We start from the raw sequence: 19,879 nt of genomic DNA, 5'->3' as shown, positions 1-19,879 counted from the left end.
TTCGATGAAAGAATTTATTTTTAAGAAATTCTTAAAAGATGGATCTTTTTGTATGATTTATATTCACAAAGTCAAAACTCGATCCAAATTTGTTGACCGAATATAAAAATTAATAGAAATAATTATATACTTTTCGATATTGCTAATAATTTTTGTCAAATAAAATTAAACTGAGTTCTAAGCTGGTATTCATAGTCGAATCTTAAGGCTCGTCTACAATAGCTGTAAGAGTAAGGCTGTAAGGCTGTAACGTAAGCTGTCAGCGAATGAAAATATTTCATTTCGTGCCTTGCAATCTTACAGCCTTACTCTTACAGCTAATGTAGACGAGCCTTTATATTAAGTTCGTCTTAAATTCATTTTCAGATGCTGTACAAATTATTTCATTAATTAGGTACGGGGTATCTGAAAGTAAACTTAAGACGGTCTTAAATATAAGTTCCGGTCTACAATAGGTGATTTAAGCTTTAAGCAACAACAAATTAACCAATCACAGTCGAGTGTAATACCTCGTCTACAATAGAAGTCGTAGAGTAGTAAGTCGTAGAAATTGACCAATCATAGTCCGGTAAGAGAAAAATAATCGACCGCGATTGATCAATTTGTACGACTTACGACTCTATAACTTCTATTGTAGACGAGGTATAAGGAAAGTAGTCGGCTACGATTGATTAATTTTTTACGGCTTAAAGTTTAAGTCATCATTGTAAACCAGAACTAAGAATACCGTCCCTAATATAGTAAATGCAACTCCTTTATTGAGATTACATTCCGATATTTACTACTAGCATTGAAATTATATAGTATTTATGATACAAACCATATATTTGCAGTATTAGCAATGAATTTTGGGACGCAGCCTGGAAATCAATGTGTTCCAAGATACATCGAAAAATGAACGTTCTAGCCTTTCTACCTTCTAGGCCGGTATTCATAGTCAAGTCTTATATTTAAGATCGTCTTAAGTACAACTTCAAATACCCCGTAGCCAATGAAATAATTTGTATAACATCTGAAGATGAACTTAAGACGGTCTTAAATATAAGATCCAACTATGAATACTGGCTCTAATGTACTTGTGGAAATTCTGGCTGTGTTCCGAAATCTATTGCCAGTACTGAAAATACATAGTTTGTGTCACGTATACTACAGATTTTCAATACTGACAATGGCCGCATTCAGCAGACTCAACAGTTGGACAACATTAGATTTACCACTGAATCTCGCTCCTGATTGATAAATATTTCTGGGTTTATGAAGAATCTAAAAGAATACTCCAATCACAGACAATAATCACTAAGCGCTCTCTGATCACTTTGTTCTACTGAACGCGGCCAATGAATTTCGGAACGCAGCCTCTATAAGCCTGTTCTCTGAAATATAACTATACCGGAAAAGCATATGAAACTAATAGGTGGGAAACGTGGTACAGATAGATATATGATTTAAGGTGCAGTCCAGTGACCGCTGCAAGTGTTTCGAACCGTTTCTCTTTCTTATTCTGTCTTTCGGATTCGAATGAAGGGAGAAAAGTAAAAACATTTTCGAGGCATTTGTAGCGGTGATTGGACCGCACCCTTAGGCCGATATTCATAGTCGGATCTTATATTGAAGACTGTCTTAAGTTTATCCTTAGATGCTGTACAAGTCATTTCATTGACTACGGGGTATCTGAAAGTGAACTTAGGATGATCTTAAATATAAGATTCGACTATGAATATTGGCCTTGGAAGTATCTATCTTTCTCTTTCTAATAAGCTGACGCATACACACAAGCATGGAGGTACAAGCTGAAACTTCATTTATTTTCCCTTCGATGCTAGATTGGTTTCATCCTAAAGGTAAAAAAACTGTTACAATAAAAAAGTACAACCCAATTTAGCTAAAAAGTACAGGCCTAGTCTTATAATGGATATGTATAAAGAAATCGACTAATCGTATGTCTAATATATCCTTTATCTACACGGATTATGATTGGATGATTTCTTTGTGCATTACACAATATGTTTAATTTACTATATATAGGTATTTATTTAAAATTTCTCGTAATCAAGTATTAACTGCTGTAGATGCATTATATATTATCAAGTTCCAGACGCATAATAAATATATCAAAATGACATGTTATTGCATATTATGTAAATAAGAAAATCTGTGAAAGGCAATGAAAATGTATCTTTTTATAAATAAGTATTAGGAATTGAAGCCTCTATATAATGTTGCAATTATCTACATAACTGCTAGTCAATTTTTAATGTAAAGATCTAACTTTATTTCGACGAAAATGTCTTCAACCGATTCAATTTTACGCGTAGAGGTATGACAGACTTCATAACCTTTGACACATCGCTATTTGTTCGTTAACAAAAATTTCTTCCACCGACGAAAGATAATTTTATCTTTCGAAATCCTTGTTATTCAGATTGTATCTCAGTATTCTGAAATGAGACTTCTTAAATAAATATATACTCAACTATCTTATGTACACTTACACATATGTACGTGTATATGTATGTATACAAGATAATGTAAATATGATGATAATGCAAATATATATATTACTGTATATATTTTGTTTATATATATATATAACGTTCAGATTTCCTAAAGATATAGTATGGAGAAGAATATGGTTAAAATTTTTTAAAGTAGATGAGTTAGACATAACCTTCCACACTATACTTTGCAACAAACATTTTAAAGATTTTATGATTAGAGCAGGAGACAAATATAAAATTTAAAAAACTAGGGCATTGCCATTTAATGGCAAATTAGATAAAAATACAAAAAGATATAATTTATGTTACTTGCAATTACTATATTTTTGAAAGACAATTCCATATTTTATCATTTAATTAAGAAATTATTTATTAAGTAGTTAAGAAAATATTTTTATATTGTATTATATATAAATATTATATATAAAGAATAGAAATGAACTTTTAAAATTGTAAATTTTGATTAGATCTGGAAACAAGGGATATATCTTCAAGTAATTTAACATAAAGTAATAAAGATTCTATATTAATTAATGAAAAAATAAATGTTGATAAGTTGTAATATTCTGTATGTTGTTATTCTTAATATGTATGTACATATATTTTGGGAGATTTTTATTAATAAACATTATATTATTATATTAGGTTTAAAGTTTCTCACTTCAATATATATTGATTATAATCAAGATTAGATCATATTTTATCAGTTAAAAGTGATGAATGAAATGAAGGAGGGAATAATATTTCTCTTGTAACTAAATATAGTTACCTATTAACTATAAATAGTCTTAGACATACATATGGATATATGTATATATGTGCACTGATATTCTTATTTTTTTAACTATTTATACATATGTATGTGTGTGTGTGTGTGTGTATATAGAAAGTCATATAGTACCACTACTTCCTTCTCTAGATATATGTGTAATAGAATCTACTGCGACAAAAGTTTCAGAAAGGTTAATACGATATCCTAATGATATTAATAAGTTTTATTTAGAAACTCTTAAAAAAGCTGAAATAGTATTAAATGTAACTAAAAAGACCATTTTAGAACAAAAGAAAGAAATAAAAGCATTACAATAAGCGTCTAATAGACTCCGATAAAAAGTAAGTCTTTAAGCAATTTGGCAAAACAACTGAAGAAAAACAACTTGATCAGTGAAAATGCTGCAAAGATCTTAATTGTTATGTATTGTTATGTAGATTAATATTTTTAATTTAATAGAAAATTAAAAATGTAAAATAAAATGAAATTGTAGTTAAGTAATTCACAAGCTGACCAATGCTATTGCGTAGAGTTTATTAATGTCTGTAATCATGTGTATCAACGCTCATTTATTAATCTGAATATTATTAAAATAGCAGTTGCATAAATTCCTCAGTATATTATACTATATCATCATACATTGAATATCTTATTACATGCTACTTTATTATATTATTTATTACATTATTGCAAAGATAATTCTACAAAATATTTGTAATATATCTTTTGTATATTTTTCTTCTTCATATGCCCCAATGTCATACACTATAAAATATAATAAAGATAAAAAAGACAGTTAATCAGAAATATCATGTGGATCCTTAAGAAAATTAGTATTCAAATATTAAATTGATGAGATATCACTGTGAGAAAATAGTGACATGGTTCTATAATGCATGTAAATTTCCTATAGTTAGAAAATCATAGATAGATCCAAAATATTTTTCCTCAATCATGTAAGCACAGAACACGTTTCGCTGCTACCTGCGCACTTACTCATCAATACAAAATTCACTGACACGTGCTGGAAGTAATCTTGCAGCAACTATTTGAAGAAATTTCCAGGCCGTATCAGAAGACTTTCTTCGGTCCAATACCTCGAGCATATGTGCGTCATGGTACGTTAGACGATCTGCGCACTATTGTCCACAGTCGTCACCGTTGGACTGGGCTGTCCCGCGACACCGTACGTGTTAGGTAACACGTCCCGCATATTAGGTGAAAATTTGGCGGGACGTGGCTTGATGTAGAACGGGAGGAAGAGGGAGACTAGAGAAAGTAGGAGGTGCGCGTGGGGTTTAGCTCTGTTTAATGGAGTGGGCGTCCGAACAGATCCTGCGTACGCCCCTGACGCCCCAGCCAGACCCGTGCAGCTCCAGTCAACTCGGTCGGCCGGCGGTGGTGGCAGCCAGTCACGAGCAGTGCGAAGCACCAACGACCAATCGACGTGGCCGTGGCATCGTTCGCCGAGCGCAAGTTGCGACGTTGGCGACGTTGCGACTTCGCGCGCCGCCCCATCGCTCTCTGTCCATGAGTCCGTGCGCCTGTGCGTTGTCGCTACGTTCAGGCTGGGGTGTCTTTACGACGGTATTCGTTAGTATTCGTTCTTCCGTTTCCGCGAGACGTGAATAAGAGGAGGCCAAACGGGGCGTGTAGTGGGTGTATGCGCTTACGTGCACACGTGCGGCGGTGATATCACTGTGTTCGCGCTTCTTGACCGTCTGCTCGATCGTCGAGTCGGGTCTACGGATAACGCGTCGTCTCGAGGCTCGCGTCTCGGCTCGGTGAGAGTAGCCTGTACGCCTGTATGCTGAGTGTTGGCGAACACTGTACGCTACCGCTGTTGTTGGATACCGTCAGCACCGCGGCCGGATTAGTGCGGATCTCTCGTGTATCGACCAACGCGGGCTAACGCAGTTAGCGATCGCTGTGTGTCCGCCACAGTTATAGCGTGCGCGGGCGCGAGAGCGAGAGCGCATATATACCGTAGTTCGGTGGCGCGCATCGTGTGGCACGTGTATGGCTTTGTATCTTGTACACACGACGCACCGAACAAAGGCGAGCGAAACGGTCGTGTGCTTCCGGTTGTGAGACTGCTCGCCTGTATTGGTGGTGTTATCACGACGGTGCCTCGTCTCTTCGTAAACAGACTGGCACGTGTGTGGTGTCGCCTCTCGACCGATCTCGAGTGAGATCGTCGTTGGCGGGGTCGAGAGCAACGTGGACATCATTGATGGGCACCATTGAGTAGCACCATCAGTAGCTCGGACTATTGGACGTTTCCACTATTGCTGTATTTGGTCTCGGGCTATCTGGACATTTATGGCGCTGGTATTGGTGTAGGGACGGCTAACTGGTGGTGTCTTCCCCGGCGAGGTAACACGTGCTCGTTAGGTGTACTTCCAAGTTAGGTGGAGTCCGGTGCGCAAAGTGGGTGGAGGCTGCATTGCGAGGCTGCCTTCCCCGTTATCAGGAGCGCCAGGGTGTGAGTGAGGAGCGTCACGAGGAACGAGCGGGTGAGTGGGCGGGTGTGTGACGCACACATGGTTAGATCGCCATTGTGTTGGGATCGTGCGCGAGTGCTTCGATACGAGCCGGGAGGGGCGGTAGACACAGGGGCGTAAGGAGGCGGTCCCCTCGATCGGGTTCTCGCGAGGAGGATGTTCGCGGACTCGCCTCTCGTCGCTCCACGGTCTCTCGTTTGTCTCCTCCTGGAGAGTGACGAGAGCGGTGCGAGTCTTTCGCACGTGGTGCTTTCCTCGTATCGACGTGATTTTCGCAAGAATCTATTATCGGCCATATCACGCTGTGTCTTCAACGCGTACAATTACGTATTCCTGGAGAACGTTCGGAACGATTTTTCTTTAATATCGACTCATGAAAAGTGAACATTTCCCGGATGCTTTCATATTGGAAACTTTCCACGATGCTGGAGGAACTCCTTTAACATAAAAAGGAGTGAAAAAAGAAAGATCGTAAATGCATAGAGAGTCAAAAAATGAAAGGGAATTTGAAGGATAAGGCATGAAAGGACAGCTCTCATCTCTTTCGCTTTATTCTTCAGCTCTGTTCTTTTGTAACTCACTCCAGGTAGCACAAATTATCTCGAAACCCAGAAGCCCAAAACATATACAGAATGTTCTGAGTAATATTCAAGTACATTTTGAACATATCTAAAATTATTTCACTCTCGTGCTATCTCGGGAATAGTTCACCCATTTTCGATATTTTGCTATTTTATCAATCGAAACTCTGATTTTTCTTCGATATTCGAGTTACGATAACGTTACAAGACTGCGTAAATGCTTTAACGTTCACTAGGTATAAGGTCACCAGGACTTTTCGATCATGTTGGATTTTCATATATGATTTAATTACGTGAAAAAGATAGCAATATCTTAAATATTAATCAGATTATATGGCATTTATAAGATAAAATGCAAAATCATAAGTAAATATCTAAAATATGTAAAAGAATGTGAAATATTCGTTAGTTAAAGCATTGCGCATTCAGTGTATTTCATTGAATATCCCGCGCTTTTATGTAACTTGGGTTGGCAACTAGCATTTCGAGCGGTTGGCACCGTCTGAGAGTCATTTTCAGGAGCATTTATCCGACGCCCAATGAGATAGAGCTTATGTTGTAAGAACTCAAAAGCTTTCTCCCATTGGTTGTCGACTATGTTCCGAAGCGCGTGGAAAATGGTAGTTTCCTAGAAACTAAATGTAGATGTAGCATCTTTGATGCCGTCCAACTCAAATCTAGATATTTTTCATTCGAATACATCGTATCTGGGTATTCGTGCATCATGACACAGTTTGTCTGACATTTCGACAGCTGTAAGTGTTGTTCTACGTATGCGAAAGGTTAAAATATAAGTTCGAAAAATGAATAATAGATTATTGATTATTAAGTTAACAAAGAAAAGAGAATGGTTTTGAATTGTTTTAATAGACAATCATGAAGCAGTCGATTCTAATTGGTACTATTTCTTTGCCGTTATTTACTTTATAAGACAGCTCTCGAATCTATTTATAATTTTCCAATAACTGTAGTAGTAGTAGTATAATTTTGTTCATTCATTAAATGTTGAAATTTCTTTGATCTTATCGCAAATCTACCTCTGCAAATATTCTTTATTCTCACTTTTAGTATTTTAGTCGTCGGATTAAAAATTTATACGAATTAAACATTGATTTTGGTATATTTCATAATACCCATAATTTTATTTGCTATAAAATTAGCAGTAATCTTTAATAAATAAATTGATACAAATCATTTAACCTTCTGTTTCTTTGTTTCAGAAAAATTTCCAGAACAAGTCCTTTTCCATAGCAGTAGACAAGTTGTTAACATAGTTATACTTGTGTTATGGATTCCTAGCACAGTGGTACTCTATACGAAATGGCATCAGATATATTGTTATAAGTTGAATGCAGTATAAAACACAATTATTCATCATGAAACGGAGCATAGATGGAAGAAATATTTCACAAGTAAAATATTTATTATATGTTTGATTATTTTTGTAATATCTATTTTTCTATATTGATGTTAATATAATGTTAATGTAAGTGTTATATTCTCAAATGCAAATACATTCAAAAGTATAATATTCTCTATAATTATTTAATAGCATATGTGTGTGTATTTCTGTGATAGTAACAGTCAGCAAAATTTATATAAATAATATAGACCTTTTTATACATGACATACATAGGATATTTCAAATAAAATAGAATATTCATTTGCAGGATGAAATTGAAGAGCAGGATCCCCTGCAAACACAGTTGCCATCGCAGGATGAAGCAGACCCACAACAATTAGATCAACAACAGCAACAAACTGCCCAGCCACAAATTCGTTTTTTAAGTGCTAATGTATTGCAACAATTACAGCAGCAACAGGATGTTCAGCAACAAGCGCAGCAGCAGCAACAACCGCAAGTTATTACTCTGCAACAGTTGCAGAATTTTGTGCCTTTACAAACTCAACAAGCACATGATCAACAGAGAGCACAAACAATTTCTGTTCAATCTCTGCCCCATCAGTTCTTGCAGGTACATAATAAGATAATGATCCTATAATTTTATTTATAATCAATGTAAATATAAAGCATTTTCTTATTCTTTCAATCAATCAATTCTTTGCTTTCTCGATTTTTGTAAATCCAACTTATTGATCATTTATAAATGCATTTTGTAGGGTGCTCAGATTATTAGTACTCAAACGCAGGCCCTTCAGCAACAGCCACAGCAATCAAATCAACAACAGCCACAGCAGTCGCAAACTCAACAGCAGCAACAGCAATCACAACAACAACAGATTGGCTACAATGTACTTCCGCAAATGCAAGCCGTCAATATAGATGGACAAGAGGCTCTATTTATTCCGTCCTCTGCGATATCAGCGGCGGGCAGCCATCATCAAACACAGCCGACAATGCAATTTGCAACCGCGAATGGTCAGCAAATGCAACTAGCTAGTCAACAGGTGCAACTAGCCAATGGTCAAACTATTATCACACCTCAACCTGTTAGCCTGATAAGAGCGCCCAATGTCTTTCCTTCGATTATACAGAATATCGCTGGACAAACAGTGCAATTGCCAACAGGTATGTCTCTCAAAACCTAATGGTGGGATTTAAATAGAGCCTAGTTACTTTTTTTTTTTAGTTTTATATCATAAGTATATCTTTCGATATTTTGTATTATTTTTTTTTATTTGCGTGATTTTTGTTCTTCCGGTGTGAAAATGACCCAATGACGCGATCATATCTTTCCATAGGTCAAAGTGTACAAGTAAGGCCACTTCAATTTCCTATGCAACATGTTCAACAAGCTGTGCCTGTGCAAGTACCAGTCACTGCCAGCAATGGCCAAACCATTTTTCAGACTGTACACTTTCCTCTTCAAACTTTGTCCAATATTTTTAATGTACCTACCGCTACGCAAATGATACCTCAAATCACACAAGTAAGTCACGAGACATAATCATTTAATTATGTCAACCAAGTATATAATTATGCATATTGGTCGAAAAATGATAGATTAATTTAATTAATTTTCGTTAATATTATTCGTTAATATAATTAATATGCGATTGCATATGAACGAAGATGCATATTTTGGTCATTCTAATTTCAGCAGTTACCTCAAGTGGCGTCAATAATCGCGCCAAATGGTCACATCCAGCAAGTGCAAATAGCCAATATACCACAGCTGCAGAGTCTCCAGGTAAGAATAAGTCGAATCTAAGGATAAATCATCTCCTGTATAATTTCACTAAACACCGTGTATACTAACGTAATTATAGAATCAAGAAATAGCACAAGCAGTTTATCAAATTGTGTGTCAACAGGCGCAGCAACAAGTCGTTCAGCAACAAACTCAGCAACAGGTAGTGCAGTCGGTTCAACAGCAGCAGCAGCAGCAAGTCGCCCAAGCGCAACAGCAACAGCAGCAAGTACAAGTGGTGCAGCAAGTGATACAACAGCAGCAGCAAGCGCAGCCAGGAGCGCAACAGCAGCAACAATCGCAGCAACAGCAGCAGATACAACAATCTTCCACTCCATCATCGACTGTAGCAACTTGGAGCACAACAGTCGCAACTCCTAGCAACGTGCAGGTAATAGATTTCTAAATTGGGAGATCCCCTTTGCATTTACACGTCTACTGGTATTGTTGCATTGCTTAAGAAATTCGGTCTCTCCAGGTACTTGGTATAAGCTCACTAGGAAGAACTGTAGCAGGAAACGCTAACGTAATTACCACAAAAGACGGCCAAAAGATCGACGTACAGACGTTATCGACCCTGGCAAGAGCGCCAGAAACAGTCGAAGGTGACATTAAAGTGACCAGCATCGATGCTAGTCAATTAACCAGTGGCCAGGTAATACATATCCCTGCTGCCCAGTCGACCCAACCTACGACGGTGCAACCTATCACGATTACAGGTAGAGATGTCCGATCGCTATCTTCTCTCGTTGACACTAACTGAAGGGAATTGCCGATTCTCTCGAGCGAATCTGCAATAATACATTCGGAACGTTTGTTGCAGGGGCGCAAGGGCAGCAATTAACGCTCATTCCGGCATCCGCGCTAACAAATTTGACTACGCAACAAGGCAATGTGATGAGGAGTGTGAACAACGGAAGTATAATGCAAATTCAGCCGGCTACTGGAATGAACACGACCAATGGCTTCTTGCAATCGATACCTGTGCAGAATATTCCAGGCTTGGGCAATGTGCAGGTGATACCAGCGAGTGCGTTGCAACCCGCTACGGTACAAACGTTACCTGCCACTGCTGCTACTCCCATCGTCGCGACGCCAACCGTGCAACTTGATTCATCCGATTCCACCAAGTGGCAGATTCTCCAGACGCTTCAGTCGAACGGAACCTTGACAACGACCACTCCTATACCCCAACAACAACAGGTATCGAGTGCGTCCAACCCTAATGGTGAGACCGATAGTAACAAGCAGCACCGTAGAAGAGTTGCGTGCACATGTCCCAATTGCGGCGAGGGAGACAGGTGAGCGATTTTCTGCGATTTTTCCAAACAGTATAGATATTCTTCAAATACTATTGTGAATTAATTCTATAAAATTGTCCTCATAGTACGATACAATTGTTCTTTTATGAATTATCATGTGATAGAAATCGGCTGTTAACACCAGCCAAAAAATTATACCAGTTATAATGATCATAAGAAAATATATACTTATACCTTAGCGATATATACTTATATTTCAAGTTATCCTGTTTTCTTGCTGCGCTTTTCTTGAATTATGACGTCAGAAGCGAAGAAACTTATGCTAAAGTTTTGCAAGATACTTTGAAATGGATATATTCACAAAATGATGAAGAATCGAGCAGATGTACAAATTAATCCAAACGTATATTTTTCTTTTGTTAAAAGGGCGAGTTGCACGTTAATTTTATGATTCGTTGATTGTTGGTATAAAGGGAGAGTGTTCAAAGTATTTTAAAGATCCCGGTCGATTACAGATGTCATTTTATGAATATATTTCTCAACATGTTTTGCAAGAATTTTTAATTTTCTCGTCAATTTTGACGCCATCGATCGAGAGAACCGCAGCGCGCAGCGAGGAATCAAGAGAGCCTCAGACAAATATAAATATATAATTTTCCTATAGAAACCGAGATATGAGTAGAAAGCGGCAACATGTATGTCACATCGCTGGATGTAACAAAGTATATGGCAAAACGAGTCATTTACGCGCTCATTTACGCTGGCATACTGGCGAACGACCGTTTGTTTGTACTTGGGTATTTTGTGGCAAAAAATTCACCAGATCTGACGAGCTTCAGAGGCATCGTAGGACACACACCGGCGAGAAGCGCTTCCAGTGTACGGAATGCTCAAAGAAGTTCATGCGTTCGGATCACTTGACAAAACACGTGAAAACACACACGAAACTTCGAAGTACGGTACGTACTTAGTTTCGATGTACTTTAATGTAAGATGAAACATAACATGTAATTTAACATGTAATGGCAACATGAAAGATATATTTTCACTCATGAAACATAAAATTATAGGAAGCTGCTACTTCAACACAAGAAGGATCTTCCGATAGTCAGTCTTCCACCGAGCAAAAGATCATCATAGCTTTGCACAAGGAAACTGAACAGTCTGATATCGTTATTCCGGATCAAATAGAGAACCTGAAGAACGAATCAACGAATCACGTGGCAAATGAATAAAAGTTCTTGTATATAGTAACATGGGATGAGGAAGTAGTAAATTAATATTAGTAACGATTACTAGTAATATTATACTATCATACTAGTGATTGTTACTACTAATAGCAGATTAGTATCATTATAATACAAGTTGAACTGCTCTCTCTCTGTTTATCTCGAACTATACACAATTCTCTTTCTCTGTTTACCTCGAAATGAAGTTTCATTTTTTAACGGAGAATTGGATTGTTAGAGGAAGGACAGAGAATTGCTCTTTAGAGTTAAAACTTACAGATTAAGTGATATTGAACAAGTTTTTAGTATCTTATATTAATAAAAATTAATATTACGTGTCCTTACATAGATATAATTTAAATTAAATGTATATAATTTAAGTTAGCATTAGTTACGTCTGAATGAAGTTTTCGAGTCTATTTGTTCTATGTAAAAATCGTAAGTTTACAGAGATATTCATATGGTCTGTTCTTTTTAGCTGAACTGCTTTGCACTATTTGCCTTTTCAGAGTGCAATGATTATATATAATAGTGTTCCAGTGTAGCACTAATTATAGCTAACAAAGACAGATAAAAAGAACAGACCTATTGTTTATAATGTACAATCTATTTTTTTATTGCATATATGCGTGCGTGCTGTACGTGCGCACGTGTATGTATGTTGTATGTATATATGTATGTAATATATTCGTGTATATATAATGTACATCAATGTATAAAATTTTGCACAAGAAAATTTTACAATTATAAACATTTTTAATATTATTACATAGAGACACTAGCTAAAAAGACAGTCAGCTTTTTTTTTTAACTTATTGGGTTATCCTAAATCGATATAACGTTGTTGCGTGTAAATACACTACACGAGTCATAAACACAAAGTTTAAAGTTTTGCCTCAACTGTCAAATCGCAATGTTTATGTACATACACAACACAAGAAGTAATGCGGATACTCATAAAGAACATTCACGAAACATCTATGTTCAATTATAATGAAATTCTAATTACTTCTATAAAATACGAAAATTAAAAGATGTACATATTTTTTTATCGATCGAGGTGCAAGTTTACAGAAGATGGAACTCCCTTTTGTACTATCTAGATCACTATCGGAGATATAAAAAAGATTTGTTAGACAAATATTTTATTCTTTTTTTAATAAAATATTACATTTGTGCGCTCACAAAAATGTTTTAAACGAACAGTAAAACAGTTTGTCAACATTAATCTGCAATATGTTAAAAACGTTATAAAAGAAGCAAGTTACTTTTATTCTAAATTTAGCCATATGTATTTATATATAAGTCATACATATATATGCAATATAAATATATCGTAGATGCACTTCTATAAGTTACACATTTCCGTTACACAAATGCTTCATCGCTGTTTCGATACGAGGTGCCCAATAATTATCGAGATAGTATACAAAAGGGACGCAACTTTGTGGAGTGGTAGCTTCATCCGTTAAATTTGCATCCTTTTATTTCGGCTTGGTAGCAATTCACGAATAATTAACATATAAAATAAATGAAAATGTAATAAAGACAAGCTCACTTTCTGGGCGCTAGCCCCTGGAGATAATATATGCGTGAGCCAATGAGACGGTGAACTCATCTACATCCATCTACACTCAAAAAATTTTTTTCTATGCACTCCAGTATATAAAACAGAAAAAAAGAAAGAAAAAATTTATATCCCACACTCGAAACTTTTTTTTATACTAACTCGACTCCTAATACTTTGATATATTCAAGTACTTTCCAAAATAAATGATATATTCAAATATGAGACAACGACATTCGTAAAGTAGCGTAATGCGTTATTTCTCCTGTTGTGTAACGCGTTCTAGCAGAGGGTGCTCGTCTATTGCGCGACATAGATAACGCGGAAACCGTTTTTCCGTTTTTATTTGTATACATGACAATTATTGACCGAAAAATTTAGGTAACTATATGTAGACATCTAAATGCTACTTACATTTTTTTTTTTACGTTACATTCTCAGGTTTACAATGTAAATGTTAACTCTGTCAATCGCTGCAAACTACACATTGTGGTTGTAAGGATTTACGTTTACGAGTGTGTGCTTGTCCTCTTGTAAGTATCTCTTCTGCTATAGAAATATGTGCAGATACGTGTTGTATCTCTATTTCTCATACGCATTTGTATCATAAACATTAGTTTCCGTGAAAAAGATGAACTGAGAAATAGTGCATCAAGCAGAAAACTTTATATCTCTCAAGAACGTTTCAAACTGAAAAACGAAACTGTTCGTCACATATCTTATTTTTTGTTCTCTATTCGTCGAGACTCAGAAACTGTTGAAGTATATGTACATATTTTAATATAGTCACTTCATCAGACACGATTAAACGTAAAAATAGAAGAGAAGTGATTACGACCTGAAATATTCCTTTATATATTTAATACAATCCTTTGGCGTTATGTACAGATTAAAAGCCAAAATAATATAGTTTAAATATTATGTTTTACATTTTGTTAGTTTCATTAGTTTCATTAGTCTCTTATACGGTTTGCTGATTTCTGCTGACTCACTGCTGATAGTATAAACCTCAAATGTCTTTCCACAGACAAAAGTATCTCTGTATGCAGTGAGTTTTCTCTTTCTTTTGAAGAATTGGTGATATTTATATTCATGGTTTAAATTTATGAATTTATCTTTTTTGCAAAAGTCGCATTTCCCTTCTTTTAAATTCTTTTGTATATTAGCTTACGTTGTACATTTATGCATATATATTTTACTGAGTCTCGGCGATACGAAAATTGTTTTTATATAAATATTAGAGTTATTTCCGTCAATTTCGTTATTTCGAGTTTACTTTGACTATCGCTACTTCAAGCGAAGCTGTCAATACGTAAACAATGTCGATAAGGACCATCTCATGTAAGTCTTACATTTTTACTGGAATTGAATCATCAAAGTCCTTTATCTAATGAGAAAAGTATTAGATTCGAAAATCTTCTTAAGTTCGAATTAAATTACGGAGTGCAATTAAAAAAGAAAAAACCCCAATAAAGACAAATATGTATCGATGGTCTATGATTTTGCTATTATATGTTGATGTTCATTTAGTATAATTCGCTGAATGTGGAACATAACGGTCGTTTTCAACTCAACACTTCACATTGAGATATCGGTCGATTAAGTGACAATATAGTTTAAATTTTGCAGTTAATACATGGTAGTATCTGTAACAAGATATATGCATTACGTTAAGAACAAGAAAATGTTGGTAATTATAATCAATATTGTGAAAATAGATACACATTCGGCTAAATTACGCGTGAAATAAGATAATTGAAAGATAAATATCATTCTCAAATCTCACTCGAGGAAGTACTGGAGCTACTGTCCGCAGATGACGAAGTGGATGACGTGCGGCTACTGTTTGATTCATTAGCTGCCCTATGTGATACACGGACAATATATTACTAACAAATCATAAAAATTTATTTTAAAAGCATTTGCTGATACAATTCTTATAGATAAAAAAAAAAAGGAATAAAAAACTGTAAAACAACTAAACATTATGAATCATTTAAAACAATTTATTTCTTTATTACACTAAGGAAATTTTGTAAACAAAATTTCATGAAATAGAATGTCTAATTATGTCTTTAAATTCTTATATAAAGATTTTATTTTTGCGTTGGAAAAGGTTCACAAAATTTTAACTCTAAATAATTAAAACGTGGTTAACATTTTAATTATTCTCGTGACAATTTTGTTGAGTCAAGCATGATCTTTTGAAAACACATTTGAAAAACAAATATTACATCAGTGGAATATCTCGCTTTTTCAAAGAAAAGGAACTTACCTAAATAAAGCAGCTAAACTGGGGCCAACAGTATCTTGGTTTGCCTCAGTTGAATTTTGATCTCCCAAACTTTGTCTGCAAATAGGACAAGTTCCATGCTGGCAAAAAAAAAATATCATATAAGGTGCACGTTCTGATACTGACGTATCTGAAAATCATTAATAAAAATGGAAAATTCATCAATTTTTCTTAGCTTACTAATTCTAGCCATGGCACAATGCACGGTGCATGATAGACATGTTGACAAGGTAGCTGTCTAACAGGTTCCGACAATTTGAAGTCTTCCCAACAAACGGAACATTGTAGTTTAGAATCTGCATAATACCAGACATTTTATATAAATCCTTATACAAATCAATATGTACAACAATTATATTGTTGTTATTATTATACATCAAATCAGTACCTAGGCTGATAGGATGCTCTGCACGAATATACTGCAAACCAAACTAGATGGATACAGTGGGTGGAAAAAAGTATTTGTACACTTTATAATCTTTGAATAATCCAACAGGATAAATGAAAAAGTGCTGCTATAATATACACTTACTTAATGCATTAATACAACATGAAAACATACACATAATATATATCCTGATAAGAATGTTTGCAGCAAACGTAGTAGCCTTTCTGCAACATTGTATATATACGTTGCCTTTCCTACATAAATTTAGTCTAAAAAGGATACAGTGTGTAAATACTTCTTTTTTCTCACTGTATAACATTAAATACTAACCAACTTGGCTTTGCGATATGGTGGTTGTGGGTATTTCGTCGATCTGCTTGCGTGGTAAAGGCGGTGGCCCAGTACCATCCATTTGATTCAATAATTGTGTAACAATAGCATCTAATCCATCGCGACCCCAAACATAATCTCCAGGATTTCCCAAGAACAGTCTAATATTGAATCTACATTATTTCGTTATTATTTTAGTAACACTAAGGAATAAATCAAATTTTTTTAATGACTTGTTCTTCATGGATGAACGAGCTTTCTCTGATTGCCGTTGACGCTGTCAAGAAAGCATATTAGGACGTTGATGCATGTGCGCAGCTTTACGAAAATGCACACATCCGTAATAGAAGACAGAATGAATGGAGAAGGAGCAGAGGAAAAAAAGGAAGATTAAAATAAACTGGAACTATAAACACACATATACACAAAAAGTTTCTAAACCTATGTTTACACGATATTTTTTCATATTTCAGATGACTGGAATATATTTTCAAAGTTTGATCGTCTATTTCATTTATATCCTGTGTATTTTACTATTTACTTTTTTTAATGTAAAAATTAACAATATGCGATGTACAACCGCGTAACTTTCTTACTTATCAGAGAATATATTTCGAAAATATTGAATTAAAGTTGATTTTATAAGTTTAGACATATTTATTATTTGATACTTGCGATGTTTTATAATTCACTTAATATCGATTATAATTACGATAAAATAGCATAGGGTAACTTACACAGATGGTTGCGCATCCTGTCCCACAGTGTGACCCAGACCAGTTGCTCCTGACAGGTTGAAGATAAAATCTTGTATGAAATTTTCTACGGGCACTGGTAAGGTTTCTTGTCTCCTTCGAGTACTAAATGAAATAAAATAATTCAATTACTAACTTACCAATTTTTCATATGCACAATATATATATACCAATAATTGAAGTTTACATTCTTGAAGGTGTGTATGTATATCTTGACGCGTCAACATAAAAAAAGAAAAAAAAATTTAATAAATTAGACATTAAATTAAAATTTGAATTATTATATCGCTATACGCAAAGTGTAATTAAATACAGAGAGAAGAATAAAGTGCTATACCTATTACTACGACGTCCTTCTGGAGGAGTACGATTCCAGTTAGACCTTCTTCTGCTGCCAAGCACATAGTTTCTGCTGCCTGCGCCTGGCTGTTGATTGGTGTTTGAAAGGCCCAATATCATATCTATCAAATCTCGATCAGGTGGATAACGTTGTGAAGACTGTGTCAAGTGAACAGAATTTAAAATGATTACAAACATATATTGTGTTAACTTATCAAAAATTTTTTGTTTAGACTAAATTGCTCACATTATATCCTAAAATATCAACATCAACATCACTCAGATCTTCATTGCTCACATCCACTGTTGAGTTGCACTCATTAGTGCTAATTTCTAGTTCCTCGATGAAACCACTTGAGCATCGTGGACATGTGTAATTCTAATAAGAAAAAAAATAATGATACAGAAGTTAAGCTAATAAATTCTTCGATTTGATTAAAATAATGGACTAAAGTATGAGTGAGAATTAAAATAATTTTGTTTTAAAGATATGGTTGATGATTCTCTCACAAAAATTATTTTACTATAAGAAGTAGAAATTATTAATATTTTTCACAAAAACATTTTTCATGAAACACCATTAAATTTTTTGATTAATTAACAGAATCTATTAAACTCCAATTTACTAAATCTTTACTAATAAAAATATATACAAAGGTCAGACTTAGATATATCTAATTTTAGACATAGTGATTATTAAATATGCTTATGATCCATCAATTCATTTGTTAAATATTGATATATATGATGTAAGATACTACTGTGCCTTGATAATACTATACGCATAACTTAAAATTAAATTAGCCATGTCATGTGAATAAACTTGATTGGATCAAGTTTACCGATGCAAAAGTTAAGATATATCACTCTTATATTTACATATAGTTTTTCTGCGAAAAAAACGAATATAACATTCTGCAAAATATAAGAACAGCTGTTACAGAAATCGTAATGTACAAAGATAATTTTGAGAGCAACAACATTGTGGATGATTCATGCTCTTTAGAAAATCATACATAAGGTAAGTCCACATGGAGCAATCCATATTCAGAAATAATGGGAAAACGATACAGACATCTCCGCGACGAATATAGACCACACTTGGTATCTTGGCGTTCGGTGTAAAAAATTGAATGATAGATCGAGATATTGTTTTGTGCAGAAATAGATAAGAAAGACGGACTTTCCGCACATTGTTGCGGAATGACAGTTTCTCGTAATGATCGTTCCTTTACATGGCATTTGTGCGCTTAGGCGTGCCGAGGAGGCTCAGACAGGCGGTTAGGCCGTTAGGTAACGGCCGTAAGAGTTATCATAATCTACTTACTGGCAACAAACGCTCAATTTCGACACTGCATTTGTGGCAAAAAAATCGAGACATCGGGGTCCCGTCCACAACGGCTTCCGCCATGTTTTACGTGTTCGTTTCTACTTCTCTGTAGATGTTGGCTTTATAGCTACACTTTCTGCCCTTAAAATGAAATAGATATACGTTCAGGCACGTGAGTGAGAGATGCCAGAAAACGAGAGAGAAAGAGAGAGAGGAAATCAAGTGTAGCGAGGTGTAACTGAACGACAGACCTTGTATTTTGCGGCTAGCAATTAGCCACAATTTCAACTTCCTCGATCCAATTCAACGCTTGGATGAAACTGGCGACGTCCGATCTCGCTCGGCCTTATCCACTGTCCTTCGAATCACTCCGAGCTTTCCACGAACAATTATAACGATTATCTAGCGAACAAATACCACCGAAGGCAAGATATCACCAAAGATCGACAATTCTTACAAGAATTGCGCAAGTTGCGTATAATAAAAAATTCGGTGTATGCTAACTAACGCCCTCTCGGGAAATCCATGGGGAAGTCATACGAACGATCATATCCACGATTCAACAATGATATGTAAATTAAAATCGTCTGGTTTTCACATCACAATCTGATATAAAACAGGCGTCTTTCACAAGAGATGCACATGACTCAATGTAACATTGATTTAACACGGGCTATTCCAAGTGACACCGTACCGCCAGAAAAAAAAATATTGAGAGCAACCAAATCTATGATATTTCGATGTTACCTCATTTTGAAACGCTTCCATGTACATAATCTTGAACTGCACGGCTAATTTTCTCCGTAGGTAACATCGTAATATCGACAATTTTGGTTTTGTTTTGTATTATGTATGCGATGAAAGTTAAACAAAAAATTA

At 35.3% G+C, this 19,879-nt stretch overlaps 2 protein-coding genes across 7 annotated transcripts; one reads left to right on the top strand and one right to left on the bottom strand.

The window, feature by feature from the left end:
- The first annotated feature begins 4,731 nt into the window (after window positions 1-4,731).
- LOC105187070 (transcription factor Sp4) lies at window positions 4,732-12,513 on the top strand. 4 transcript variants are annotated; one of them, XM_019843153.2, is made up of 11 exons: window positions 4,732-5,786; window positions 7,576-7,767; window positions 8,026-8,331; window positions 8,477-8,885; window positions 9,059-9,246; window positions 9,421-9,507; window positions 9,632-9,898; window positions 9,986-10,226; window positions 10,331-10,808; window positions 11,434-11,728; window positions 11,840-12,513. In XM_019843153.2, exons 2-11 carry the CDS (start codon window positions 7,705-7,707, stop codon window positions 12,002-12,004), a joined length of 2,499 nt encoding a protein of 832 aa, XP_019698712.1. In that variant the 5' UTR covers window positions 4,732-5,786; window positions 7,576-7,704; the 3' UTR covers window positions 12,005-12,513. The 4 variants fall into 4 exon arrangements, with proteins under 4 accessions (XP_019698712.1, XP_011145971.1, XP_025152339.1 ...); XM_011147669.3 differs by having other exon boundaries at window positions 5,005-5,786; window positions 9,418-9,507; window positions 11,840-12,511; XM_025296554.1 differs by lacking the exon at window positions 4,732-5,786 and adding an exon at window positions 7,093-7,110 and having other exon boundaries at window positions 9,418-9,507; window positions 11,840-12,511.
- A 1,043-nt stretch (window positions 12,514-13,556) lies between these two features.
- Window positions 13,557-19,670, bottom strand: Iru (E3 ubiquitin-protein ligase Iruka). Of its 3 annotated transcripts, none has more exons than XM_019843151.2 (10): window positions 19,252-19,670; window positions 18,998-19,141; window positions 17,918-18,049; window positions 17,669-17,829; window positions 17,314-17,436; window positions 16,577-16,737; window positions 16,039-16,154; window positions 15,841-15,938; window positions 15,352-15,428; window positions 13,557-15,211 (listed from the first exon to the last, which is right to left on the bottom strand). In XM_019843151.2, exons 2-10 carry the CDS (start codon window positions 19,079-19,081, stop codon window positions 15,195-15,197), a joined length of 969 nt encoding a protein of 322 aa, XP_019698710.1. In that variant the 5' UTR covers window positions 19,082-19,141; window positions 19,252-19,670; the 3' UTR covers window positions 13,557-15,194. The 3 variants fall into 3 exon arrangements, with proteins under 3 accessions (XP_019698710.1, XP_025152340.1, XP_025152341.1); XM_025296555.1 differs by having other exon boundaries at window positions 18,998-19,136; XM_025296556.1 differs by lacking the exon at window positions 13,557-15,211 and having other exon boundaries at window positions 15,341-15,428.
- Between the last annotated feature and the right edge of the window lie 209 nt (window positions 19,671-19,879).

This window comes from Harpegnathos saltator, unplaced genomic scaffold, assembly GCF_003227715.2.
Source record: "Harpegnathos saltator strain DR-91 unplaced genomic scaffold, Hsal_v8.6 scaffold148, whole genome shotgun sequence".
Classification (NCBI taxonomy): domain Eukaryota; kingdom Metazoa; phylum Arthropoda; class Insecta; order Hymenoptera; family Formicidae; genus Harpegnathos; species Harpegnathos saltator.
The sequence above is the reverse complement of the archived record's forward strand: the minus strand, read 5'-3'. Positions and strand labels throughout refer to the sequence as shown.

Excerpts from the sequence above, each read along its gene's own strand:
- LOC105187070 (XM_011147669.3), top strand. The coding sequence starts at position 7,705 with ATGCAGTATAAAACACAATTATTCATCATGAAACGGAGCATAGATGGA. Across the intron at positions 8,332-8,476 it reads TGCCCCATCAGTTCTTGCAG|GGTGCTCAGATTATTAGTAC; the intron begins GTACATAATAAG and ends TGCATTTTGTAG. Across the intron at positions 11,729-11,839 it reads ACACGAAACTTCGAAGTACG|GAAGCTGCTACTTCAACACA; the intron begins GTACGTACTTAG and ends ATAAAATTATAG.
- Iru (XM_019843151.2), bottom strand. The coding sequence starts at position 19,081 with ATGGCGGAAGCCGTTGTGGACGGGACCCCGATGTCTCGATTTTTTTGC. Across the intron at positions 17,830-17,917 it reads TTGATATTTTAGGATATAAT|TCTTCACAACGTTATCCACC; the intron begins GTGAGCAATTTA and ends CACTTGACACAG. Across the intron at positions 17,437-17,668 it reads GAAGGACGTCGTAGTAATAG|TACTCGAAGGAGACAAGAAA; the intron begins GTATAGCACTTT and ends TATTTCATTTAG.